General features: G+C 43.9%; 1 protein-coding gene across 7 annotated transcripts; it reads left to right on the top strand.

The window, feature by feature from the left end:
• Window positions 1-27835, top strand: LOC148401606 (striated muscle preferentially expressed protein kinase-like). 7 transcript variants are annotated; one of them, XM_088366165.1, is made up of 41 exons: window positions 5426-5816; window positions 7435-7477; window positions 8106-8140; window positions 8492-8590; window positions 10257-10407; window positions 11184-11861; window positions 11957-12141; window positions 14333-14442; window positions 14515-14603; window positions 14697-14872; window positions 15078-15261; window positions 15805-15878; window positions 15949-16107; window positions 16204-16393; window positions 17033-17262; window positions 17333-17452; window positions 17527-17631; window positions 17747-17953; window positions 18032-18155; window positions 18232-18404; window positions 18475-18587; window positions 18656-18824; window positions 18907-19006; window positions 19404-19604; window positions 19739-19796; window positions 19871-19948; window positions 20024-20196; window positions 20275-20301; window positions 20375-20527; window positions 20599-20641; window positions 20716-20781; window positions 21518-24050; window positions 24142-24309; window positions 24549-24671; window positions 24787-24951; window positions 25029-25614; window positions 25696-25935; window positions 26010-26233; window positions 26310-26385; window positions 26471-26620; window positions 26749-27835. In XM_088366165.1, exons 4-41 carry the CDS (start codon window positions 8530-8532, stop codon window positions 26984-26986), a joined length of 8700 nt encoding a protein of 2899 aa, XP_088222291.1. In that variant the 5' UTR covers window positions 5426-5816; window positions 7435-7477; window positions 8106-8140; window positions 8492-8529; the 3' UTR covers window positions 26987-27835. The 7 variants fall into 7 exon arrangements, with proteins under 7 accessions (XP_088222263.1, XP_088222277.1, XP_088222284.1 ...); XM_088366137.1 differs by lacking the exons at window positions 5426-5816; window positions 7435-7477; window positions 8106-8140 and adding exons at window positions 1-608; window positions 1029-1526; XM_088366158.1 differs by lacking the exon at window positions 8106-8140 and having other exon boundaries at window positions 5425-5816.
• The last annotated feature ends 97 nt before the right edge of the window (window positions 27836-27932 follow it).

Here is a 27932-nt window from a genome sequence, read left to right as displayed (position 1 = left end):
TATACCAAGCGGGGAGTGTACTGTTATCCCGTTTATTCTTTCGTTAAACGCTCTAACACTGCCCCCTAGTGACCGAATTTAGGTTAGGTTTCATTCGTTCATTCATTTCCGGTTACTCGACCCCCACTCAGCCACTACGCAGGTCGTACGCAGCTACCAGACAGTGCACATCGTCGCAGCGGGTTCGTGGCTCAGCCTTGGGGTATCTTAGTCTTTTTACAAAAAAGAAATAACTGCCTGTGTGCCAAGTAAAGCAGCTACAAACTACGCGGCCGCAGCATCCTTTTTTCTTCAGTTGTTCGCTATCTGTCTAGCCTTGGCAGACATCACGCCAGCGTGAGGACAGAATACAGGAAGTTGTGGCTCTTGAACATTCCATGTCAAATCTCTGTCTCTCCCTCTCTGTCACCAGACAGAGGGGGGAGTCAAAGTTCTGAAAACGGACCATGCATGGTGACGGCTGCTAATGCTCCATGATCTAGGGTGGACTTACACCTGAAGAAGGACACGCAAAGATGTACTATTTCTCTCCATGGATCTTGTTACTTTAACCCAGGCTTTGCGGGGATGTCCAAAGGAATTCTTATTGGCTGTCAAGGCAAAGTCAGGTGTGTATATTTGTGTTGTGGCTATTTTAAACACGAGTTAAATAGTATTTTTTTTAAATCAAACAAGTTCCGTGAAATTACTTTTAATTTAATTTTTATTGTTAATGTTAATTGCAGTATTTGATGTACTTTGAAAAGGGATTGAAATTATTAGTAGCTGAATAATTGTTAGCTGTATGCATCATTGTAATTCCTTTACAGTAATTCAGGACGGAATGTGCAAATATGGATAAACACACATTGCTCAATACAGTTTTTAATTTCCAAATTAATTTTGAAAGTGTTTGTACTTGACCTTGAAAGGTCAGAATAATGTTGATTTAAACATGAGGCTTACATACACCGATGTAACCAAGATGGCCGCCGAGTATCTCACGTAAAAAAAACAACCTTCTCATATTGTACTGTATGTGTTTTTAGTTTCCTGCCGGGTCATCATCGGCGTGCCCCGCATGTCTCAAGGTGTGAGAGTTGAAAGAGTATTTGGCATGAGACCAACAACAAGTGACATACAGATATAAATTTCGGCCTGATACGGAGTTTATATGGAATCCAAGATGGCTGAAGTCGCAGCATCCAATCCGAGTGGAAACATGACCAAAGCTACCAGGTTGAAAAATCAGGTCATCCCCGACCAGGAGCCCAAGCCACCAGTTTTTGTTCGTAAACTCCGCAAGGCCGCGGTGGGAACGGGCTGTGATATCCGTCTGAATGTATCAGTGGCAGGTTTTCCAAGACCGTCACTCACCTGGTACCACAACGACACACTCCTACCTCCTATGAAAGACCAGGACTCAGGAGGGTTGTGGATACGGGACTGCCGTATGCGAGACGCTGGCTTATACACCTGCGTGGCTACCAATGAGCTGGGGGAGACCAAATGCAGTGCCATCCTCGCCATAATCGATCTTGGTGAAGGTAACATCTTTTTCGACACTAATCTCTATCTATCGATCCATCAATCAATCTCTGCCAACTCTATTCTAATCTATCCATGATAGTTGGCTAGCTAGCTAAACGTAGCTAAACTCGCTACCTAGCCAGACTATTTCAAAATGCTTATGTGACGTAGACAATGAAAGCATCAAGGATAGTTTTTTTGTGTGTGTGCTTGTTCCAAGGCAGCGATGGCCTACTTGCATCACCAAAATTAGTTAGTGAGAACTCACAAGCATGTGAGAGATAAATGATCCTGCGCATGTGCACCGGTCTGTGTCCCGATGAGATGAAAATCAACCACCCTCCCCCATGTTGAGATCATTAATGCTGGAATTTCAATATGATATTTTGTTTTTAAAAGTCATTTCGTAAAAAAACTCAATTTTGTTGCATCCAGGTACTTTGTTTATGGGTCATAGAGTATCTGTAACTTTTCTTTCGCGCCCCTCCATTCTACATAGTTATTTCCGGCACGGTATGTGCCTTTCTCAGTCAGAGCTCTGATGTGTGCATTCGTCTCCGATTGCACCAGCAGACATCATAGATAATTATAGCACCGGCGCGGTCAAGAAGTGATGCTGTCACTCTCAATCATGTTCAGCGCCATGACAGCAAGGCCAAGGGCCTATCAATGTGGTTTTCTGTGAGAGCCTGCTGCGTGAGGCAAATTTTTAGCAGGTTTTGTTTTGTTTTTTTGTTTTCAAAATAAAGAAAGAAACTCATGATGTAAAAAAAAATTGTGAGTACTCCAAGTGCAGGACGTTGGATGGACTTAATCGGAACATGCTGACGTCACAAGCGATGTCATGCGGGCCTTCTGTCTGAAGTACGAGCTCCACCCTCTGGCCCATCATGCATGATCACATAGTGAGTTGTCATATGTCATTCCGTTTTGTTTACAAAGTGCCAATTCACGCAAAGAAGTCTTACTTTTTATCATGACTTTGAGGATCATGCTCATTGCTGCTTATCGGTTGATCGCGCGAAAAAAATCTCAAGTAAGCAAACACTTTGGCTGCAGAAAATCTACCTTTTAACAAGGCCATATTATTGTCAGAATACTTTTCAAGTACCAGTAAAGTCTTTCTTGCAAGTGTGATCTTAAGAAACGAAATAAATGTCTCTTGAAATCTTTCTCCACCTTTGATTTGGCGGTTCAATTTCCAAGCCTGATCTTGTCTGTAGGCTTAGTTAGCTAGCTAACACTCATGAGCTGACACACACACTCACATATTTATCTATATATTCTATATTTTTACTTTATTTATTTTATTACACATATTTTTTTAATTTGTTTTAGTTATTTACTTACTGACTTACCTACCTACCTACCCATCCATCCATCCATCCATCCATCCATCCATCCATCCATCCATCCATCCATCCATCCATCCATCCATCCATCCATCCATCCATCCATCCATCCATCCATCCATCCATCCATCCATCCATCCATCCATCCATCCATCCATCTATCTATCTGTCTATTTTTAACCTCCCAGGTTGGATCAAGAGTTTTATAATGGAAATATTTCCCTCTGTCACTTTTGATACCGATAAAAATCGGACTAAAATTCCCACGGGTGTGTAACATTATCCTTGTTATCAGCACCGCAGAGTTTACTATTGTCATCGGAGACGTGTGAGCAGCAGAGTCAGCATCATATTCAGCGTGCTCGAGTTTCCCAGCCCGCGCCGCCCTACCTCAAACAGAACAAGCCATCAGAGGACGGCAGAGGACGTAGTGTGTCTTAAGAGGGGGTTGGTCCCGAGCTATCGGGGAAAGTCCAGTTCAACAGCAGACAGCTGGAATCAAAGTTTGGTTGGACAAGCAGAGCACAGGAGGAGACCGGCCATGGGCTGAGGAGTGTTTTGGACTGTTGTGGTCAGGAGGGAGTCACAGGGGACGTTCTAGTGGGCTTCAGTGTGTGGATCTTGGTAGGGTGGAATGCTGAGGAGGGAACTGCTTGACGCTCGCAAGGCATTAAAGAGTGCGAGGGACTCAACCAGTGGACCAAGGAGCAAAAGCAACCAACGTAAGTTGTTGTTAGGTCCTCTTCTCTTTATGTCATGTTCTCAAAGTTGTCTTGAGGAACTCCTCCTCCTCCTGTAGGTGATGTGTTTTATTGTTATGTACCTTGGTTTGGTTTCTTTCATTTTTTTCCTTCAACATAGTCAACCATAACATTTGCTAGCTGGAGGGTAAGCAGCGTTGTGTTTGTTTACCGACTAAGCTTGTGGTTAGAGTGAGAGGAGAGAAAATGAGTTACCCCTCTTGTCTCATTGCATAACAGGGAAGGCTTAGAATTATAAAGCAAAATTCAGGCTACATTTTTTAGACTAGATGTCAAGGAAAATGTGCAGGAAGCTTTTAGTGGCTCACATAAGGACATAGCATGTCAGATTATTTGATACCCCCCTCATCTTGCATGCCGCTTGACATTCTCTAAATGTTACGTTCAAGTGAATTACTGTGCAATTAATTTGATTCCCCCTTGTGACGAGGCAGCTGAAGCGAGATCCGTGGGTGACGCTCCCTGCGGCGTGTCCCTCGTTTTGTGGCCCGTCCCCTCGCACTTCGCTGAGACCCCACTGGGATTTTGTCAGGATTAGATGGTAGGATCGGGTGGCTCGCCACGTGACATAAATTGAACATGCCACGGCTGAAACGGGTCTCCTCAAAGTCTGCTTTGTGCAAACAGAATCAGGTGACACGAGTCTTACACAAGGTTAGCTCTTGGCGTAGTCTTGTCATTTAATTCACTCTTCACTTGACAATTTTCTTCCGAATTGATGCCGTAGCATCAGTACAACATGATTGTCGAACAAGTCAAACTCCGTCAGTGAAAACTGTATTGATTGGCCTTCTGATGACGTTTCTTGCTATTAGGCCTCACCAGGAGAAACAATGTAACAAAATATGACTGTACCAAGCCTTCCGTTGGAGGAGGGCCCGAAAAGCTGGTGCGATGATGGATGTATTGATCCGAGAGCATTTGAGCACTTTCTTGGGGGTGTATTCTCTATCACGTGTAAAGCACATGCATCGATTTTTTTTGCTCTCCGCCACCTCCCAGCGCTGATGGATAGAGAAGGAGATCTTGGAGGAGGGGGTCCAATCCACAGCAATGCTCATGGAATTCATTCAGTCCAGACACTTTTTCAGAGACACACGATGTATTGTGAGGTCATAAGACCGCATCGGTTGAGTGGCTCCGATTCACGAGGAGAGTAAAAGTCATGTTTGAATAAGAAGGTAAACAGCGACATTCCTCACTTGACAACGTCGGGGGAACCCACCTGCCTATAATAGAGGAGCCACCATGGTTACAGATTATTTTTAGACTCATTTGATGAAGGCGGCGGAGGTGTGGAAAGCGCAGATGTATTTGAAAGGACAATTAAGTCTTGTGGGTGCATGGGGAGAGGTAAGAACCACGAGAAGGGATGATGCTAATGTTCTCCAAAGTGCGTCACTAGGCGGCATTTTAAACCAAAATGGTGACAAACAGTTCCTTGCTTGAGTTTTACATAGGTCTCTGTTTTCTGCTTTTAGAAATTGGTCTTCAAATCCCTGAATTCACTTTAAAGGGTCTTTCATACAAAGCAGGTGTCCGAGACGTATAAATAATGGAGGAAGATGGGAATATTTAGTTTAGAAATAGAACATTTTGTTTTTTGATTGCATTTTATGTTACTACTTTGAGACAAGGAGTCTTTATTAAGTCAATTAGAATCCTGAGATTTTATTTGTGACCCATGTTTGTCTCAACACTTTCTTTCTTTTGACATCTCCATCCCATCCTCAATTTAGTCTCCTCCATCAGTCACTCACATCCCCTCCCTGTTTCTCTCCTCTTTTGTTTTTTCCGCCTGCTCTGAAGCCAGCGGTTTTGCTTCTCATCTTGCCTCCTCCAGCGTGGGCCCATCTGCTCCCCCCCGCCTCCCCCTTAAGTAGAGACGGGGAGGGTGCCGAGTCAGAGGAGGCTGCTGCTCTCATCGGCGGTCAGATACGCTCAAAACACAAAGAAGCCTCAGTCCGGTTCCCTCTGGTTCTTTTCCTCCTCCCTCCTTCCCCCTCCGGCTCCGCTTGTCACCGTTACCTCGACGCCACACGGAAGCCTAAACACGGCTGAATCCCATTTTGCAATCCCCGCCACACCCTTTGTTGCTCAGGCTTAGTGCAAACGTGTGGATGCTACAGGTAATCTTGTTGTCAATCAGACAGGAAGCAGGATGAAGAAAATCTGGTCAAAGAAGAGGTTTCAGGTAAGTCCAAATGAACACAATCTTGAACTTGTTGCACTGATGTTGGGGAGATTTTTTTACCTTTTGAGATGTCTTGCCACCCACCCCCACAATTGAGACATTGGGACACAATTGAGTTTATTAGTGGCAGACATTTGTGGGTTGATTTCAGAAAACAAGCACTCGTATGTTTTGGTGGTTCACTTGTCATTACAATGACAATAAATAGGCAATGACAGTAAAAAGGCAAGAATTATTTTCATTGCTGCCTATCAGGAATGTTGCTACGGCACACCAAATAACAAGGCAGCCCTATATGAAGCTCAAAGTGTGTCAGTAGGCTACGCTCAAATGTGCTCCAGCCCGGATGTTGTGTTGATATCAAAATTCTTTGTTTGTCCATTCACCCGTTTGGTGATCACGACAAGCCGCCACACAATAAAGAATAAAAATCTCAGCCAATAGGAGCTCCAAGGAAATGTGGAGAGGGAAGGGGGGGGGTTATTTTGTTTCTTTCCATCCATTCCAGTGAGTCTTGTTGAGTCGCTCTTCATGGTTCTGATTGACAGATTGTGGCCTGTTCACGATTGCACACGCTAAAAATGAAAACAATGATTTATGGTTGTGGTTTGCTGTAGGGTGGGACTACGTTGCATTTCAATGAAAGCTTGAATCAGTATTTTGTAGCATCGAGCTACATCGCTGCAAACTACAACCACACTAAATTATATTGTTGAATTTGGAGTGTCAATTAATATTGAGTTTCTTAACCTCAACAATTCAGACCTTGTGACGCAGCTCTTGAAGCGAATTGCTTAGATTGCCAAGGTATGTTGAGGACAGATGAGCATGAAACATAAATGTGTGGCAAGACATGTCACCAAGATGTCAGCCAGGTGGTAAAAGCCTCAGCAATCTCTGATGCCACTCCAAAGCCGTCTCTGTCATTTGATCAAGGCAGATGGATCGAGAGAACAGGGTCACCGGCTTGAATGACAATTTTAGACTTCGCCTCCACCACTGTAATCTGAGTGTGTGAAGCGTCGGTCAAAATAAAACGCTTAGGTGAAGTCAATTGCAAGGGAGAAATCTCAATCAGTTTAAATTGATTTAAAAAAACTCAAATAGAATCCAAACAAACATAGCTGTGTTTTTTTAGTTTTTACAACTGTTTATGATCGATTTATCCTCCTCACCTAACCGGTTTTACTAGAATAGATGAATTTAAAAAAGCATTTAAAACAAGTTTTTGTTATCATTTTCACTTCGAGTCAGTGCTAGTTGTTTACTTTACAAATTTATACAAAATTGTACAACTATATTTATATTGCGCATTTCACAACTGCAGCTGTAACTAACAAAACATCATTGTTATGTCAGTCTAGTTATTTACTTTCCAAATTTATACAAAACTGCACAACTTTACATATATCTGTAACTAATAAAACAACAATGATGTTGCTATTTCAGTGCTAGTTGTTTACTTTTCAAATGTATACAAAATTGTACAACTTTTTTTATAACGCACATTTCACAACTGCAGCGGTACCTAACAAAACGAAACAATGATGTTGTTGACATTGAAAACATTACAAAAGCGTCACTTTTGACTAACATTTGTCCTCTGTCTCGTTTCCAGAGAAGCGGCCATTCCACGCGGACATTTGGCAGATTTACACATGGTGTGTTGTCATTATGAGCTTTTCTCGCATCCTCTTCGAGATTGGTCGAGCATCCTCGGCATCCTCCCAGTAATGACTTTTGCTGCTGAACAATGTCCGCATTGTCTGCTTTTAAGTGTCCATCAGCGAGAGTGCCTCGTCTGAGTGTACATCCACCCCCGCCATGCGATATCGTTGCAATTTAGCTTCTGCATATCACACGGCCCCCTTGGAGATACCGGTGCTGATTTTTCTTTCGTTTCTTTTGCTTGACCGTCGAGTCAGTAGTGCGGTTCTGACTGCCCTGCCTGGGATTGAAGCTCTCAAAGCTAATTTGATGCAGATGAGCGGATTTACATATTGCCACGATAAAAGACGCTGATGTAGTGATGACTTGAATGCTGATTGTTGGTCTTGCAACGGCTCTCCTTACCATCAGGCCGACCTGCTGGAATTATCTAATCAGGATCTGGCTTGATGGCGCGCGGCGCAATGAGGTGCTCTGACCGCTAAACGTTCGTGTCGGGCCAACCGCTGATTTTAAACCTCGAATGGGTACGAAGAGGATTGGTCGTGCGGGTGAGAGGGATGCTGGTTTCCATAGTAACGGTGCTCTCCCGTCTGCCCTCTCTTGCTGCCACTACGGAAGCGAAGTTTTCCGCTCCTGCCGAAAGCAAAGCTACGGTAAACCTGCCTCTTTTGATTCATCACGTCTGTTTTTTATTTCTTCTTCTTCCTTTGTGGTTTCATCTTGTGCTGTGGAGATGTTTTCTCACCAACAAATCAAGTGGTGTTTTGATGTTTTCTTTCGTGTCATTTGTGGTTTCCACACCTTTTGTGTTTCTCTGATGTTTTTGTTTACATGGTGGTCTAAAGTGATAAGTCATTTTATTTGATTTTAACTCCATGGATGGATATGTTTACACCTTAGTTGGCTTCCTGTCACTCCTTGGCTTGTAACCATTAAAAATCTGTCCTCGTCATCCTTTTCTTGCCTCACCGGTTATTGATGTGTTTTTCTTTTTTTCATTCCAGACTCTGAGAACACAGAGGATGAGACCACTGAGCCCCAGATGGAAGCCAAAGGAGGGCTGGGGAGACACCAAGACAAGACCGCCTGGGGTGGACCTTTAGGTATTTAAAAGTATTTTGAGAATAAAATAATTTCATGCACTATCTTAAGAAGAAGTACATTATTAAAGAACCCAACTATAAATGATGACAAATAAAAAATAAATAAATAAATCAGGCAAAGCTAACCGAAAGCAAATCAACAAAACGACCAAATAAAATTAAGCCTTTATAATCAATTCTCTTTCATCAAAAATAATTGATGGCTAGCAATTCATTTTAGGTATAGTAGTAGTATATACAGTTAAATTATTGGTGTGAAAATAAAATAATAAAAAACTGACCAGACAGAAATAAAAACCTGGCCCTTCAACTATTTTTTTAAAGCCAATTTCGCTGAATTTTATAATTTATCCACCATTACCTTATCTAAATGTGTTGTGCAAACAAAATATACAATATTGACAAAATGTATAATTCTTATGTACAGTCCCAATTTCAATTTTCAGTATTATAAACTGGTTCATGTTATTTATTAATTGTTTATTTCAAACTTGTGGTTCAATGATAATATACTGCAACGTGACAGACGCACTGGCCCAGTTTTGGACCGAAGACCTTCTCTAAACATTCATAGCATGTCGCAAAGAAATTTCCTACTTACTCAGGGTCTGACATGTAAATCACTCAACACAAGGCTGAATTGAAGCTGCCTGCTCTCACATTCCTCCAAACCCGGCAACAACATGTCTGAATTTAGATCCCAAATATCGACGCCCTTCTCCTCCTCCTCTTCCTCCTCCTCCACCACAAGGACACTTCCTTCACTTGCGCTCAGCTCCATGTTGGCGCTTTGCAAGCTTCTGCGTCGGCGGACCGACACCCCACGCATCCCCGAGAGAAACCGCACTGGAAGAATAGAAAAAATATGCGGTGAGGGTGGGAGGAGGTGATCCGTCATTTGTTCTCTTTAAGAAGTAGCTTGCAGGCACAACCACAGTATACAGTATGAATGCAAGACGTGCGAGTAAGAAAAAAAAGAAATTTAATGAACATTCCAGAACTGAAACAGTAAATAATCCCAAAAGTGGATCATTCTCGACTGCGGTATGGATCCATCTATAATTTAGCCATGACCTACAGAACTTGAAATTGACTGAACTTTAAAAGGTCAATCAATAGTAGCATAAGGCCCATTAACACAGCCCTCTGCAAAAGTATTGAAACAGCAATTTGATTTCCTTTGGTTTTTTTGTTCAATATTGTACTGAAGACATTTCAGTATAATATTGAATGAATATGAGACAAAAGTTCAGAATAATAAATAATAATAAAAATAATAATAAATGAAACGAATGAAGACAATTAGTAATTTTAGTATTGACACATGATGTCCATGCGCAATTTGTCTTTGCGGGCCACATAAAATGATGTGGCGGGCCGTGTCTGGCCCCCCGGGCCTTGGGTTTGACATCCATGACCTAGATCCATTAAACAACTCAAGACAGAGATGGCAGCAGCAGCGTGAATACTAAAGTCGACAAAAACATTTTCTTCGTCAATTTACAGAAAAAAAATTATCTGATGCATTCCAAATTTTTTGCCCGAAATTTATCGTTTTATCTGAAATCCAAAAATCAAACAAAAGAATTGACCGTGCCGGCCCAACACTTTTGAAGGGCAGTGTATGTTTACAAAAATTCTGTCTTTCATTCCCATCTTCTTCTAGGCGAGGGGGATCGTATGACGGAATATAACCCCGACGCTTGTGATCGCCGAGCCACCCTTCCAGGTTCTCATGACCCCATCGTGGAACGAGAGCTCCGGACTCTGGCTTCCCGTCCTCCTGGGCCCAATATGGACCCCACAAACCCATCCAGGCAAGCTCCTGGCCCCGCGGAGGGCCCCTTGCCTGTCCGTCACCTGGGTGTCGAGCCGCTGATCCGGGCGTCTCACGCTAACCTGGCGAGGCCCGTTCAGGGGTCAGAGGAAAGTGTTTCTGTCGGCAGTGACTACTACGGCAGTATGTTCAGCCTCTACCGGGGGAGAACTTTCTCCATGCCCTTATAGAGGAGTCCAAACTATCGCCCCAAATTTGAAAAGACGCTCAAGCCAAGATGTCATAAATCAATCTCCACGTGGAATATTTTTTTCCATAGACTCTTTCTTTTGATTCCACACTTTCCTTTGACTTGATGTTGCTATGGGAGCATCTAACTCTTCACCGTCACAATGGCGGTGACATGTTTTTACTGCACTGTGAGTGTGTACCTGCTGCACGTTTTTTTGGAATCTCACCTTTGGATGAATAATTTTTACGCTTGCGGCGGCATGCGTCGGATGCGAGCCTGGTTGAATATTAGCATGAACACAAACTTCTAATCATGACACGGGCTCTCTTTTCTAGGCATGACATTTTTTTTGGCTGTAACATTTTTTCTTCACTTGAGCACATTTTGATGACATTTCTGACAACTTCATGTAAGCTCTTACATGTGGCAACTTCTAATTTTATTATTGTGCCAGCTGCACTTATTTACACCCTGAAAATGTGTATTAAGACAAAATGACACGGATCAACACTTCCGAAGCTTCTGGCAAATCTACAGGAGCTCTAAGTTCACACCTCATTTCCCTCCAACCCTCGTTCCTCCAGGATTGAGAGTGATGAAGACTCACATGGGGGTCTCCCATCTGCATCCTCAAGCTCCCTTCAACCAAACCACCAGAAAGGCCCAAATCTAGACCAGGATGAACCTTTAGATCAGCTTTTTAAAAACAATATGCCGACCAAAATGGCTCGTGCAGGGCCCAAGTGCTCCGACAAGATCAAAACGTTTGAGGAGCGAAGGGCGAGCGTGAATCTTCCAGCAGTTGGATCCATTCCCGAGACCGATGTCACCGCTCAGAAACGAGCGGCCTTCAAGCAACGAGCCTCCTCGCTGGAGGACAAGATGAGCTACTCGCAACGGGTTCAGGGCTACCAAAACAAGTTCAGTGAAGAACTGGAAAGGATCAAAAAGCTCGCTGGCAGCGTAAGCATAAGAAAAGCTCGTTCGAGTGAGCCGCTGGTGACAGACAAGCCGGGTCCCGTTGACCCGCAAGAGACTAAAAAGCCAAACGCGAGGGAGTCGCCGACGAAAGGAGCGCAGGAACGTAGACCGGAAAGCTTGACTAAAGTTCCTGAAAAAGCAAAGCCCGACTCAATGACAGACCGAGAGCATTACTCATCACAAGGAAAAATGGAGAATATTAGAGTTGCCATGGAGACAGCACTAGTTCACCAGTTGCCAGGGCAACTATTGCCAACAGCCACAAAGACCACACTCACCAGGTTTGGAGGGAATCATCTCTTCTGAAGAATGCCTTAAAGGGAAAGCTAAAACTATCCAATGACTTCATCTGTTTTTTTTGTGTTGTGTAATGCAGAAAATCTCCAACTGCTTTGGTTGTCAACTCAGCGGAACGCCAATCACCCACGCCTTCCGTCAGCCCGTTTCTCAAAAGGATGAAAGTGGCCATTCCCGCCATCCTGGTGGAAGATGAAACCAGCAAGATTGAATGTGATGCAGGCCAAATGGAGATGAATCAAGTGAAAAGTGGCTCTGCGGGAGGTAATTGTTTGATTTGTGACACATTATTTATCGCTTCAGAGGTTTTGTTGCTTCAAACGTTATATTAAAAAAAATAATAATAATGGAATTGCAGCACAGTATGCAGTCAAGATTAAAGAGAAAGTCACACCAGATTTTATTTATGAGTGAGTTTATTTCCTAATTGTTAAATATGTCACATTAAAAAAAACTGCCTTTATTTTAAATTTTACTTGAAAATATCTTTAATAAATATTAAAGTAAGTATAGAAGTAAGTATGTATATAATTGAATACATATTTTAGATTTTACTTCAAAATATTATAAATAAAATAATATAAATATATAATAATATAATTATCAACAAGTAGCCCATTTACGTGAAAGTGAAATCCAGAAAAGACTCCAAAAGGTTGTCATTTTTAAATAAAAATGAACTCTCACTTCCAATGAAGTGTCAAAACCAAGCACAGTTGTTGCTCTCCGCTTAATGTAGTCATTAGAGTAACTTGTCATCTAACAGTCACTTTTTAAGTTCAGTTATGTCGAAAGTAATTAAATTACTATTTTAATAACCGGTAAAATACCCAAGTCACTTTTTAGGTAACTGTGGCAACAATGATGTGGATGTAGTAATTGAAGTTTAAATCCAAACAAGTAATTTAAAAAAAAAAAAACAATGCCCAGCCAAATAATTTAGTAATGTAAAAAAAAATTTAAAAAGTAATTAAAAAAAAAAAAAACAATACCCAGCCAAGTAATTTAAAAAAACAACAATGCCCAGCCAGCAGAAAGAGTGGTTACCATGGCAACCCATGACAGGCCAAGCAGCATTGAGAAACCAAATGTGTTGATAGCGTCCATCCTCTCTGTTTACGCATGATGCAGATTTGTCTGCAAATGCAAACGGCCTCACATAGCAGCTCAGGCCCGTCTTGCCATATTAGGCCTGTCAGTCCACCTTGCTGGAGTATTTTTAGCCACCCGCTTCTTCTTCAGGGTAAATGCACACTGCCTCGTGTCCCCATTTGAGTTTTTTATCTGGCTTGATGTTCTCCAGGCGGCGCAAGCTAAAATGATTTGCAGGAAGCAACAGCCTTTTGTTTTTTTTCTGAGCTCCCGCGCACAACATCGCGCAGACGTATAATTGAGTCATCTTTCCATCATTCATCTGGTGATCTGACATCGATATCATTTGTACAAAAGTCAGTGTGGCAGTCAGGAAGCTAGGAAGGTCAGATGTTTTATTTACGAGAAGCTGGATCAGATGTGTGCGGCAGATTTGTAAGAGTTGGCGGGTATACTTAAATGCCCAGAGGAGAATTTATCCTCTGCAAACGTGACTCCATGAGTTGATTCAGGATCAGTTGTTGAATTTTTGGACTGGATTTTAATTGTCCTTTTTAGATTACATTACAGTAACTATACAGTAGTCAATTTTATTATTTTTTGTGTTTTTATATATATTTTTTTTTTATCTGGGCTCCGGATTTCCTTTGTAGAATTTGAATGTCGTGCCTGTGTGGCTTTTCCTCTTCTAGTCCTCCAATTTCCATGCAGGTTAATTGAGGAATCCAAATTGTGCTTTGCTTGGAATGCAAATTGTTGTTCTCTATTTAACAGTATAGAAAAAGATGGTCGTCTTGAGTTGCTTCATGGGAACCGAGCCCAAGTCAGTCAGTCAAAATATAAATGCCATGTCATGTTACGTCTAATTGGTTTACATGTTGCCACTGCCTGGTTTTGTTATTTCTAATAGAAATGAATGATCCGATCGAGTCACGAATTGTGCTTTCACAAACGTCAAATCAAGCAAATGAAACCTGAAAGAGCTCCAGCAGCAGTGCATGAGAAATTTAGTGAGAGTGCCGGTGTTGCTCTGTGTAGCCATCAGTTAATTCTGACGCAAAGGTTCCAGACAGAGCGTCTGCTCTGGAGCACTGGGAATAAGCGAGTTCCTGAGTCAGACATTAAGAGACTCGTTCATTATCCACTTCGTGCACTGTGCACTTCACTATGCTGCCTCGGCCGATTGCTGGACAAATTAAAGAACAGATTGTTCCGTCCTAGAATTTTAACAGCATCTGCTGGTGCTGCTATATTTAGCAACTGAGTAGCAATTAATTGACCAAATGTGGCACTTTCAGTTTGAGGAGAGTGAAATGCTTGAGATTCAAATATGATTCAAACTAGGTGTCTGTTAATCTTCCAGAGCAAATTGTGAGTCTCCATGAAGACTACCTGAGTCCACAGGTGGCGAAGATGGAACGTATTTCTGCTCCAACTAAAAATGTCCATTTTAAGGAACCTCCCTCTTTCCAGGTAGGGGCCCTCCCAAAGCAGATATAACATCCAGCAAATGTGTTAAGTACTAAATGTTCTGTTTAAAAAAAGGTGGAGCCATGTGACCAAGTCGTGATGGAGGGCCAAGATGTTGTCATCTCTGTAAAAGTTGCCGGGCAGCCCAAACCAATGGTTCACTGGTGATTTGTTTTACGAACACAATGGCCAGACGTGACTTCATGCTCAGTTGAATTACCTGCTAGAGACAACGTCACCGTGTTTTTCCATTCCAGGCTAAAGGACAAGATCCCGGTGAAGACGGGAGGACGCTTCTCCGTGAGGGTGACGGAGGACGGCTCCGATGAGCTCAGGATCATCTCAGCACAGAGGTCGGACGCAGGGCTCTATGTCTGCAAGCTTGTCAGTGACAGCGGAACAAAGCAGGAGGAGTGCAGAATCGAAGTCAAAGGTGGCTAAAATCCATTTGAATGGCATTGTGATCAATTTGTTTGTGCAGTCATCCACATCATAGAAATCCTCCTAAAAATGGATGGCTGGACTTACGGATGGGCGGATGGATGGATGGATGGACGGACAGATGTCTTTAATGTGTCCTCAGCCTGCTCCAGCCAAGGCAATAATAAATTATTCAAATGTGTGTCCTTGATCATCAGCTGCAGCAGAGTTACAGCTGAAAATTATCCGAGAAGTGACAGATCTGAAGGTGGAGGCTGGAGACTCGGCCATGTTTGAATGTGACATCAGCGGACCTTCAGACGTGGATGTGGATTGGCTCTCCAATGGGAAGCTGATCCAGCCGGCGCTGCTTAATTGCAAGATGCACTTTGATGGTCGCAGGTTCGTTCATTTTTTTTTTTTTTTGTTCTGCTTAAAATCTCATCAGCTTTGAGTGTGTTTCCTCCAGTCTTGTAGAAAATATTATTTATTTATTTATTTATTTATTTATTTATTTATTTATTTATTTATTTATTTATTTATTTATTTAATTAAATGCATTACCGTATTTTCCGCACTATAAGGCGCACCGGATTATAAAGCGCACCTTCAATGAATGGCCCATTTCAAAACTTTGTCCATATATAAGATATATACATTTGACCCGCGGGCCAGATTTTGGACACACCTGCTGTAGTAGCTCAATATTGGTCCATATATAAGGCGCACCTGATTATAAGGCGCACTGTCGGCTTTTGAGAAAATTGGAGGTTTTTAGGTGCGTCTTATAGTGCAGAAAATACGGTATTTAAATTGTAGTTTAGTACTAGTTGGATTTATTTATACTCTTAATCCAAGTATTTTAACACAGAAATTGATTTTGCTTAATTAAAAGTCACCATATAGCTTATTACTTGTCTAAAAGCACGTCACATTGTTTTTCAGATGCCGCCTGCTGCTGAATTCAGTGCACGAAGACGACAGTGGGACATACACTTGCAAATTGAGCACAGCCAAGGGTAAAAAACAGAGCCAATTTGCCTGATTCATGATGATGAAAAATATTAATGAGGCTCATTTCATATTTAGACGAGTTGACCTCCAGCGCAAACCTAAAGGTGACCCCCTCTAAGGAGCCGTTGTTCACCCGCAAGCTGGACGTCCTCGAGGTCATCGCGGGTCGCACGGCCCGATTGGACTGCAAGGTGAGCGGGTCACCGGCGCCACAAGTCACCTGGATGCACTTTGGTAGGGAAGCTCAACTGACTTGCTGCGCTTTTCTATCCAACTTTCAACACGTGTTCTTCAAAGGAATGCCGTCTTTTCTCCTCTCTGCGCCTTCAGAGTCCAAAGTGGAGGAGAGCGACAATGTGTGCATTCTCAGCGAGGGCGGGCGTCACTCGCTGGTGATAGCCAACGTCAGCAGTGACACAGAAGGCTTCTATACGGCCGTGGCTCAGAACATTCACGGGAAGGCCGAATGCACTGCTGAGCTGTACATCCAAGAGCACAGGGCGGCGGTCTCCTCTCACATGTAAGACGTCAGCATTTCACATTACAAAATAAGTAAATAAATAAATAAATGGATAAATAAATATACAAATAAATAAATAGACGGATAAATGAATAAATAAATGGGTAAGTCAATAAATAAATAAATAAATAAATAAATAAATAAATAAATAAATAAATAAATAAATAAATAAATAAATATTCCATTTCCCACTGCAGTTAAATTATTGACGATACAAATACAACATGCGTATTTGAGCCTTTATAATTTTATCACGTAAGGAGGAGAGACAATTCAAAAAAGATTCAAAGAATTCTTATGCAAATATCGTTGCCGATGATGTATGTTATGTAATTAGACCAGCCTCCGGAATAACAACGGTTCAAATAAATAATTTAAATCCCATATGCCGTTCCTGCCCACCATCTGTGTACCATATCATACCAACTTGATATATAAGCACTTAAAGCACAAGATAGGCCAAAGCTCTCTACATTTCAAATGCATTAAATATAAAACAAGCAGACTATAAAATATGCATAGGAAGGCACCGAACATGACCATAAAAAATAAACATGCAAACAGTAAGCTGAGTAAAAATATATAGGAGATAAACAAACCTAGTGCAACTTTTACACCATCCAATTTCTTACCCTGCAGATCTAAACTTGAGAAGATGCCATCCATCCCAGAGGAGCCAGAGCAGCTGGAGAGTGAAGTGGTGAAGAGAACCATGCCGGATTTTGTCAAACCTCTGTCTGACTTGGAAGTGATCGAAGGAAAAGAGGCAGTTCTGAGCTGCAAGGTGACAGGCCTGCCTTATCCGACCATCACCTGGTACCACAACGGAAAACGCATCGAGAGCAGCGACGAGCGCAAAATGACCCAGAGTAAGCAAAGACGCCAGCGGTCATCTTTGAGTTCGAGGAGGCAAATTTGAAATGCCTGTGTCTCCTTCAGACAGGGACGTCCACACGTTGGTCATTCAAGCAACTTGTCACGCTGATGGCGGCGTCTACAAGGCGGTGATTGCGAACAAACTGGGCAAAGCAGCCTGCTATGCACATTTATATGTTTCAGGTAGTCTCAGTTCCTGCAGAGTTTTTCTTTCTTTTTACAAAATATAAAAATATCTGTTTGTGCTTTCTGAGTAGATATTGTTCCAGATCCACCTGATGGGCCCCCGGTCATAGAGGCCATCACCGGAAAAACGATAAGCCTCAGCTGGAAAAGATCCAAGAAAATAAATCCACCAGATGGTAGTGTATAATTTTTTTCTCAGTCTCCAAAAGAAGTCTATGAAAGTTCAGTCAATTTATAATGTAGAGTTGTATGACGTCTTGGGTGCTTTATGGTTTTCTTACTTCGTTGCAGATTCGGGTTCCTTGTCTTATGTGCTCCAGCAGCAACCTCTGGGCTCCATCCAGTGGTCCACCGTAGCTCCCAACTTGAGGGAAACCAGCTACACCATTACCAACCTTTCCAAGGGGGTCCGCTATGCTTTCAGGGTGTTGACCTCCACCGGCAAGACGCTCAGCAAACCTTCACCATCCACAGATTTGGTCCAGCTCCAGGACAGAGGTCAATTCTTAGCAGATGATGACATTGTAGTGAATGCTTGTTTCTCAGCATTCACACAAAGCATTTGACCTTATCTAGGACCTTATTTGAGGAAAGCACCCGTGATTATCGACAAACCCGACATTGTGTACGTGGTTGAGAATCAACCCGTAAGCATCACCGTCACCCTGAACCACGTGCACGCCACCGTCACTTGGAAAAGGTAGAAATGATTCCACTTTCATCTCAACGGTCGCTTAAGTAAATGTGTTGCAAGATGTTGCTGTGGTGTTCATCAGGAGGGGCATGGCTTTGGTCAGCAAAGCCGGAGTGTGCGAGATGAGCACGCCGGATGATGATCAACACACCCTGAAGCTTCAGCGCGTCAGAGCCTTGGACATCGGCCAGTTGGTGGTGATGGCCAGCAACCAGTTTGGCAGCGACCTCTGCACGCTGCAGCTGGTCATGGCAGGTTGGACGACAGCAGATTTGATTTCTTTGCTCCAAAGAAGCAAGAACTGTTATTCTTCCGTACTCCACAGTGCCACCAAAATTCGAAACCATCATGGAGGATGTGGACATACGTGAGGGAGAAACCACCCGTCTCGCTGTTGTGGTCGAAGGAAAACCAGATCCAGACATCTTGTGGTACAAGGTACCGGTTACGCCCCTAAAAGTCAGCTTTGAATATTTATTGAGATGTTTTGTTGAAATCTTTCACAGGATGATGTGCTTCTCTCAGAGAGCAACTACTTCACCTTCGTGTACGATGACCCAGAGTATTCTCTCGTAATTCTTAACGCCCACACCGAGCATTCGGGCGTCTACACCTGCACGGCCAAGAACCTGGCCGCGTCCAACTCCTGCAAGGCTGAACTGACAGTTCGCATAGGTCTGGCACGGGATTCCAAAACATCTTTCATAAATGTCAGCAGGCAAACGGACACATGTGAACGTGTGCATGTTGTCTACAGAGGACAAAGAGGCCATAGAACCAGTGGAAGATGAAGGAACCATTCTCAGGAAGATGCGACGCTTGACAGACTACTATGACCTCCACAAGGAGATTGGCAGGTAGGCGTGTGTCCATCCTTTTGGAGATAAAACCAAGCAAGCCACGGCTTTCCAGAACTGAAGACACAGTTATGACAAAACCGTTGACCATAGAACCCCAAAAAGTACACAGACTCAAAGTTTGAAGGAACGGTTCTCTAAAGTTGATTGTCGTATTGATTTTCTCAAGAACTTTGGCCAGCAATTTTCTGCAGACCATATCCATGAATGGCCTGTCCTACATTTTGACATGCCAGATATTGTCCTAGTTTGGATTCCTTCACAGATGCCCAGCAAATGGAGAGTCCCGACATGTTTAGTCTTTGCATATCTTCCTAACTAGCAAACAAGACGGGAATTCAATTTCGAATTCTTGGCAGAAGAAACATAAAACGCAGCCAAATGTTGTCCATCATAGGGGGACCTTTTCCTACGTGAAGCGAGTGACTCAGAAGAAGGGAAAGAAGGATTTTGCTGCCAAGTTCACATCCGCACGTGGAAAGAGGAAAGCTCTGGCACTGCGGGAGATGGAACTGCTGTCCGAGCTGGACCATGAGCGGATCATCTTCTTCCATGATGCCTTTGAGAAGAAGAATTTGGTGGTGCTGATAACAGAGTTGTATCCTTTTTATGTACCGGTTAATTTAAAACCAGACGGGTTTCATATCTTGCACTGCGAGTTGACAGTTATGAAACATCTCAAAGACCAATCCACAATCGTGCCGTCTGGTTTTCCTCAGCTGTGGCTTGAAGGTGTCACGAGGAGATGTTAGAACGAATATCCAGGAGAACGACAGTCACAGAGTTGGAAGTGGGTTGGCTTCCGTGTTCCCCGACGGTCTCACGTCACATAACCTTCACGTCATCACTTGTGCATCTCCGCAGATTCGTCGATGTATTCAGCAGGTGTTAGAAGGCCTACGCTACCTTCATGAGAAAGACATCGGCCATCTTGACATAAAGGTTCGTCTCCATAGAATATATCAGACGAATTTCGGACGACAAGAATTGATCGCTCTCGTTTTCATCGGCTTTTAGCCAGAAAACATTTTGATGGCAGCTGCCGGCAGTGACCAGATCCGTATTTGCGACTTTGGCAACGCCATCAGACTGGAGTCCTCCGAGGAGCACTACTCCAAGTATGGAACGCCGGAATACGTGGCACCAGAGATTGTGAACCAAACGCCGGTCTCTCGAGCAACAGACATATGGTGAGCTAGCCTCTGACATGCCCCACTTGCACCAAAGCAGAATCTCATAACCTATCGTCTCTCTACTGCTTCCTATAGGCCAGTCGCTGTCATTACATATCTCTGGTAAGACACACAGCAAGTGCACAAATTAAATGTAAGTGTCTCTTATTATGAATCAATGAATCAACCATTCCAGTCTGACAGGAGTGTCACCATTCACCGGTGAAAACGACAGAGCCACGGTGTTGAACATTCGCAACTACAACGTGGCCTTCGAGGAGAACATGTTCTCTGACCTCTGCAAAGAGGCGAAGGGGTTTGTCGTCAAGCTCTTGGTGGTGGACCGACTGTGAGTACTCTCAGATGTATGGACGGATGTATTTGCGTAAGTGTGGAACTAAATTGTTTTGGTTCTTTCAGGAGACCAAGCGCCACCGAGTGCCTTCGTCATCCTTGGTTCAAGGTAGCTGCCAGACGTGTTTTATTTAAAATTATAATTCCGCTTCTTCAAAACAGTGATGACCTTTTATCTTGCAGTCAGAAAGTAACAAGAGCATCTGCACGGCGAAGCTAAAGCAGGTTTTGTCTCGAAGGCGATGGCAGGTACAACACACGTTTTCGTTATTTATTGAAAAGAAAGAAGGTAGACCGACACAATCTAATGCGATTCAAATAAATGTTTGCATCTGCTCGTACGTGGACAATTCTCATCAGTTTGACGCTATCATGGAGTTGATATCTGAACAATAGAGTGGTACCTCGGTTCACAAATTTTATTCGTTCAACTGAGTCAGTTGCCTTGCTCACATTATCAAGCACTTTTTGAGTTGTTCACTTTGTTAGAACTCTCATTCCTTTATTAGCCGCATTGCTGCTTTTATTGCCTTGTTGTGCTTCAGAATAGTACAAATAGATTTTTTTTTCACCAAGCTGTTTTGTGCAGCGAAATTGAAAACACTGTCTGTTCTTTTTTTAATTACTTTGTTCTTCTTTTTAATTATAATTAATTAAGCCTCCTAATAACATCATCAAAAGCAATTGGAGCTAAAGTCCAACTTAGCCATCCACTCCTCCATGCCGAGACTTTTTGTGAACTGAAAATAGAGTGTGAACAAACTATTTTTAAGAAAAACTAATTTCTTGAAACTAAAACATCAGAAATACAAATATTGTTCTTTAACATACCTTTCTCACAGTGAATCGTGAGCTTTGTACTTTTGTTAAGGAACAACAAAATCATCTTCATTATGATCTCATTAGATTGTCAAGGTATGCCAAATGACGTTCCAGATGACGTAAGCAGTTCTATATCATTTCTCTCCTGATGTTTGCCCTGCAGCGCTCCCTAATCAATTACAAATCAAAGATGGTGATGCGAACAATTCCGGAGCTACTTAACGACGCATCGAGCCATGTGTCCATTGCTGTGGCGAAACATTTAAAAGAAGGCTCCCCGCCACCTTCATCATCCTCCGACTCAGAAGCAGACGTGGATGAGCTTCCCTTCATTCCTATGCCGCTATCGATGTTCTTCTCCGGTTCCAGAGTCTCCTTGAATGAGATGCCCGAGGATGAACACGTCACACGGGGGCCCAATGATATTGCTGATAGAACTAAGAACAACCTTGACACAGCTGGTATCAAAGAAGCTGGTAAAAGCGGGACACAGAAACCCCAAAACCCAGACGAAGAGATGACTCAACAGACGAAAAGAGCTCTACTTAAAAAAGGATTAAGTACAGAGACGGGTGAGTCTCAGACAAAAGCAAGAAGATCCACAATGAGGAGAGGCAGTTCTGCTGACTCGGCGTTGCTTCTTCACACTGACCTAGAACAGGGTGACGTCAACCAAACCACAGAAACGAGCACCAATAGCCTGAAAAAGACTGTTTCTCTTGAACTACCCAACCGTAGCCCAAGCCCTGGAATCACAAAAATTAGCCAGGAGGATTACGCCTTGAAACTGGAGCTCATGAGACAACGGCTGCTCAGGGGAGGTAGCGTGGATAAAAAGATGAGCGGCCTCCGAGGACCCTTATTTGAAACGCTTGGCATGGAAGATGAGCGACAGACAGGGTCTCTGGATCGCAATCTGAGAAGATCCAGAGCGGGGCCATCCACGCTCACGCGAGCTGCATCCTCTGAGAGTGCTGGACAAGACACACCAAAGACCAAAGTTTTCCAGAAAAGCGCTTCCTTCACTCAAGAAGATTCTGAACCCATGCCCCTTCATCGCCGGTATGGAGCTCCCTTAGAAATCCCATCTGGAGGCACTGAGGGGAAGAAGCTAAAGGAGGCAACCTCCATGTCCGCCCTAACAGAACAAACCACGACGGAGTCACCAACGGAGCGCATCTCATTTAGATACCCAACAGCAGAAGTGGACCAACAGCGCAAACGCAACAATCAAGAGAAAAGGACCAATGTAGAAAAAGTAAATAAAGCAGAAAATGAGCCAAGATCGTCCGCACTTGTTACTCCGATAATTGTGATAGAAGATGATGTGGAAGCGCAGGACAAAAGGAAAGCCTATTTAAATAAAGAGAAAGTTACTGAAGATAAAGGAACATCACAAAACACTAAAGCATCACCTGGAACATCTGACCAAGTGTCTGACAAGTTGAAAGGACATGAGGCCAAAGGCCTCGCTCCTTCACCTCAACACCCGGCTGTGTTTGCCAAAGTGGCGACTTCCGATCTATCCTCTGCTTCCACTTCAAACCCGGACATACCCGGCGTGCCACGCCACCCGCTACTTCGAACAGATATAAAAGACATTGCCTCGGAAGAGGTCTTTGAAGCCAGATTCAAGAAGCGGGAGTCATCTTTGACTCGTAGCCTCAAAAAGCTAACCAGGAACAAATCCGAGGAAAAATCACCTACATTGAGCCGTAAGATTGGCGGTAGAGACGATGAGGTGTACAGGCCAGGGCAGAGGGGGGCCCCCCTCGAAATGGTCTCCCGAGGGCTACAAGAAAAGTCCAAATCAGTTCAAGACTTACGGGAAGATAAGGAAAAAGAACCTGGCCTAAGCCTTATTGGCAGGTGGTCGATGCGGGGTAAGAAATCAACGTCAGTTGATAAAGATGCAGAGAACTCAAAGGAAAGAAAGAATCAGGAAAAGGCAGCCCCAAAGAGGGTTACCTGGGCAATTGGTCGTAGTAAATCTTTAGACACGAATGAACAAGAAGAAAGACAAAGAGCAAAAGCTGACGAGTCTGCGGTTTCTGCTATGAGACGCAGGTTCGAGTCCAAAATGGCCGGAATCTCCGCCAAAATAAGGAGCCAGTCCGAGGACAGGAAGGATAAAACTACAGAGGCGAATCAGACGGCGCAACAACTGAGGAGGCTCACAGATTCTCCAATCCTAGCAATGCGCCAGATGTTTGAGAATAAACGCGCTGGAAATACGACAAAAATCCGGAGTCTGTCAGAGCAAAGACAAGATGACACCGAGGAGAAGAAGGCACCCCTGTTTTCTCGCCATCGCCACTCACACTCTGAAGGGCGAGGACTGAAAGGAATGGGCATACCCGAGAATCAGCTGGCAAAACAAGCTGGCGTTGCCGCGTCAAAGGAATCCATCGAATCCACTTCCAGTGTTCAATCTGAGAACGACCGGCGGTCTAGATGGGACAGGTGGGGTCTGACCAAGAGCAAAAAAGACAAAACACCTTCTCAACCTGACCTGATTTTACCCACCCCAAAAAAGGAAGACACATCCCTCACTCGGACGTTTGTCCGTTCTGCTTCGGATTTCCCGCCGGTGTTCCACATCAAACTCAAAGACCAAATCCTACTCGAGGGGGAGCAGGTCGCCCTCAGTTGTCTCCATGCCGGAAGTCCCCTTCCTGACATCACATGGATGAAAGGTCTCTTGTTTCCATCCTTGAGCAGATAAAAATGCTGCGCTAAAGCTCAAACATTCCAAGTTCGAATTCGGTTTTTCTTTTTATCTTACAGATCGGAAAGCTTTGTATACGGATAACCGAATCAGTTTGACGTCCCATCCGGATGGCAGGCAGCTTCTTACGATCCTAAAGTGCAGCCAAAGAGATGCTGGGGTGTACGAGTGCGTGGCTACCAACCCCCTGGCGGCCATCACCACCTCTTGTACACTGACGATAGCTTGTAAGTGTCATCAAAACTTTCAGTGTAGCTGAACATTGTCGTATACACAATGGGAGACTATTAACCACATAAGAGTTTGGGGTTGTATCCGGAAGGGGACAAAATCAAGCGAGGGACTCGCTGTGACAATCCCTGAGGAACCGAAAGCCCCACCAAAAGATTTGATTCGGTTGATCTGGAGTTGATCATTGACCATTATCTCGTTTGGTAATCTTTCCCCTTTTCCACAACAATTTAAGATGTTCCCAAACGACCCGGAACCCCTGAAGTCCCTCAGACGTATAACAACACCGCCCTGGTGCTGTGGAAACCGTCCGACACCAAGCCCCCGTGCAGCTACACATTGGAAAGAAAGACAGAAGGTGAAAAATACGCTAGTGTATTTGAAACTCTAACCTTCATGTTTTTATTTCATCTGGCATAATTTACGTTGTAACGTTGTTCCGAAAAGACGCATTTAACATCTTGTTACTTCAGGAGATTCAACGTGGCAAACCGTTACCACCGGAGTGGTTGACTGCTACTACAACGTGACTGACTTACCGCAAGGTGACGTGTTCCGGTTCCGTGTGTTCTGTGTGAACAAGGCAGGACAGGGTCCACCTAGCAACTGTTCAGCTCCAGTCACTTTGGATTCAGCAGGTATTACAGGCTGAAGATGGTTTAAAATATAGTATGTGCGGTAAAGACATTGGATTGTTGTGTTTTGTTGTGGTTAGCTGAAGAGGCTTCACCCGTGGTGGCTGTGGTTAAGACCACTGCCGTACCTGGATCTCTGGCGTCTCCCTCAAGTCTCCCAATCACATCCACGATGACAAATACAACCCCCACTGTAACAGGTCCTAAAAATGCAACTTCACCAGTGACATCCCTTCCTTCTGCAGTACTTCCATCATCCTATCGGGCTCCAAGAACCATAGAGACCTCTTCATCTCCATCGGCAATCACAAATATGCATGATGCTCCCAAAACGAGCTCTAAACTTCCATCGGCACCATTCGTAGCGCCCAAGCTCCAGAGTCCAGTGAACATTGTGTCTCCTATGACCCAGACCCCAAGCATTCTTGCGACTCCTCCTTCAAGCCCCACCAAACCTACCTTAGCGGTCACTTATATCCCCACAACCATGGCCCCATCTCCAAGTTCCTTCTCCCCTAAAGTGCTGCAAACATCCAGCCTGAGCCCCATTGGTGAAGGGGCCTGTACGCCCACCAGAAGCACACCATCCGGTCGCGTCACACCCTCCACGGCTCTGCGCCAAGGGGTTCCACAGAAACCTTACACTTTCCTGGAAGAGAAATCCAGGTGAGGGAAAATCAAAGTCGAGAATTTACGATTCACCTTCATGTCCTACATCCAGTGCATAATCCAACTATTCTTTGCCAGAGGCCGCTTCGGCGTCATCCGAGAGTGCCGTGAAAATGCCACGGGCAAAATATACATGGCCAAAATCATTCCCTACAGCCAAGAGAACAAAAAGGAAGTGCTGAAGGAGTACGAGATCCTGAAATCTCTGCACAATGACAAAATCATGGCTCTGCACGAAGCCTATGTCACGCCACGCTACGTTGTGCTGGTGGCAGAGTACTGCACCGGCAAAGAGCTGCTGCACAGCATCGTGGACAGGTAGACAGGAAATGAAGCGTACACATGAGTGCACATTTAAATTCTTTCTTTCCCAACGCTTCACGATACCGTAGATTCCGCTACTCCGAGGACGACGTGGTTGAGTACTTGGTCCAGATCCTGCAGGGAGTCGAGTACCTTCACAACCGCCGAGTCCTCCACTTGGACCTGAAGCCAGACAACATCATGGTGACAAACCTCAACACCATCAAGATTGTTGACTTTGGAAGCGCTCAGAGCTTCAACCCACTTAGTCTCAAGCAGCAGGATTTGGGGGCGGTAACACTGCAATACATGGGTGAGGGCAATCGTTCACTGAGAATACCAAATTCCTTGGGTATGCGATTTCATCTTTCTGACAAATGTGCTTGAAGCTCCTGAAATCGTGAAAGGTGAGGTAGTGGGGCCTCCTGCAGATGTTTGGACAGTTGGAGTTGTGACTTACATCATGTGAGTTCAGTATCTAAATGTGCACCTCGCTTTGATTGGTCTACATTTACAATCAACACCAAATTGTCTTCTCATACACGGGAAGGCTCAGCGGCCAGCTGCCCTTTGATGACAAAGATCCTCAGCGTGTGAAATCCAAGATCCTGATGGCCAAGTTTGACCCAACGAGACTCTACCCCAACGTCTCCCAAAGTGCCTCGGCCTTTGTCAAGAAGTTGCTGAGCAGTTACGCTTGGTGAGAAATTTGTTGCAATCCAATCATAATTGTTTTCCTACAATTAAGGTATTGACGATTTGCTTTTGATTGGCTGCCATTGAAAGAGATTTCAAATTTGTATTGTCCGTCCGTGTGTGTGCGTTCAGGGCCCGCCCAAGCACACGTGACTGCTTCTCCCAAGCCTGGCTTCAGGACACTTACATGATGAAGCTGAGGAGGCAGACCCTTACCTTCACCACGGGCAGACTCAAAGAGTTCTTGGTGGCGCAGCAGTGCCATCGCGCCGAGAGCACAACCAAGCACAAGGTGCTGCTGCGCAGCTACCAGAGCACACCCAAGTCCCCGTCAAGCGGGCCTGCATCGCAGTTTCCCGACTCCAAGTGAAATTCACGAGGGCAGAGTGACTCTCGAGGGTTGCCCTTTGGGAATGACCCATCACTTACGGCTCGGTTCTTCAGTACGACTCCCGAATCGACAGCGGAATCCAACTCGAGAAGTTATCTACTCGACTGCACATTTCCAGCAATCTCTCCCATTCTGAACCAATTCTAAAACGACTCATTCAGCACAAAACATCACCCAGTGTGTTTTCTATTAAGCACCACCCATGCGATTGTATACTTTGAGCTGCTAACTTCCGTTTGCATTTACTTCTACTTCTTACTTACAATTTCGATCTCAAAACCAAAAGACTTTTCCTTAAAACTGTTTACTTTTTTTTTCATGTTAATTTATTTGCATGCGTGTGCGAGTGTAAGCATCTCTGAATCACTTTTTGACTCATAAGACGGGAAAAAAGGAGTGTCTTTGTGGTTGCTGGATAAGAATCACACAATTTATGGATCTGTTGTTGAATATTTATTACAGGTAGGGCGCACACTGGTAACTTGCTGTGGTTCTTCAGTATTACACTTAGCTTGGTGAAATTGCGTTTGGCCAGTTAGTGCCTAGATTGGAGGACTCTCCAAACTGTATTTCTTTCAATGTCAGCCAGTTCTAATTCACATGTGATGAGTTAGTTGGACAAACGTTTCGCACCACTGTTGCAAAAAAAAAAAAAAAAGTCAGACTGACAGAAACAATAGCATTTAAAAGTCGTGTGTGTGTGTTCCTCTCACAGCACTACTTTTTCTATGAATTTGGAAGAGTTGTAATTGTGCCAACTTGCTGTGTTTATATGTGGGATATGTTGTTTTTCAGAGACGGTATGTATTAAAGTACAATTTGCCTATTTTTGGTGAGCGCCCCACAAATTTGCACGTAGTCTTTAGTGAATTGGTCCTATTTTTTCGATTTTGAAAATACTTTCAGGTTTTACACCAGTGGGGAT

Source organism: Syngnathus floridae, chromosome 2, assembly GCF_059516105.1.
Source record: "Syngnathus floridae isolate MCC-2025c chromosome 2, RoL_Sflo_1.0, whole genome shotgun sequence".
NCBI lineage: Eukaryota > Metazoa > Chordata > Actinopteri > Syngnathiformes > Syngnathidae > Syngnathus > Syngnathus floridae.
Note: the sequence above shows the minus strand (reverse complement) of the source record. Positions and strands in the feature narration are given on the sequence as shown.

Excerpts from the sequence above, each read along its gene's own strand:
- LOC148401606 (XM_088366137.1), top strand. The coding sequence starts at position 1,154 with ATGGAATCCAAGATGGCTGAAGTCGCAGCATCCAATCCGAGTGGAAAC. Across the intron at positions 8,591-10,256 it reads CGCCTGGGGTGGACCTTTAG|GCGAGGGGGATCGTATGACG; the intron begins GTATTTAAAAGT and ends ATCTTCTTCTAG. Across the intron at positions 16,394-17,032 it reads GCGGCGGTCTCCTCTCACAT|ATCTAAACTTGAGAAGATGC; the intron begins GTAAGACGTCAG and ends CTTACCCTGCAG.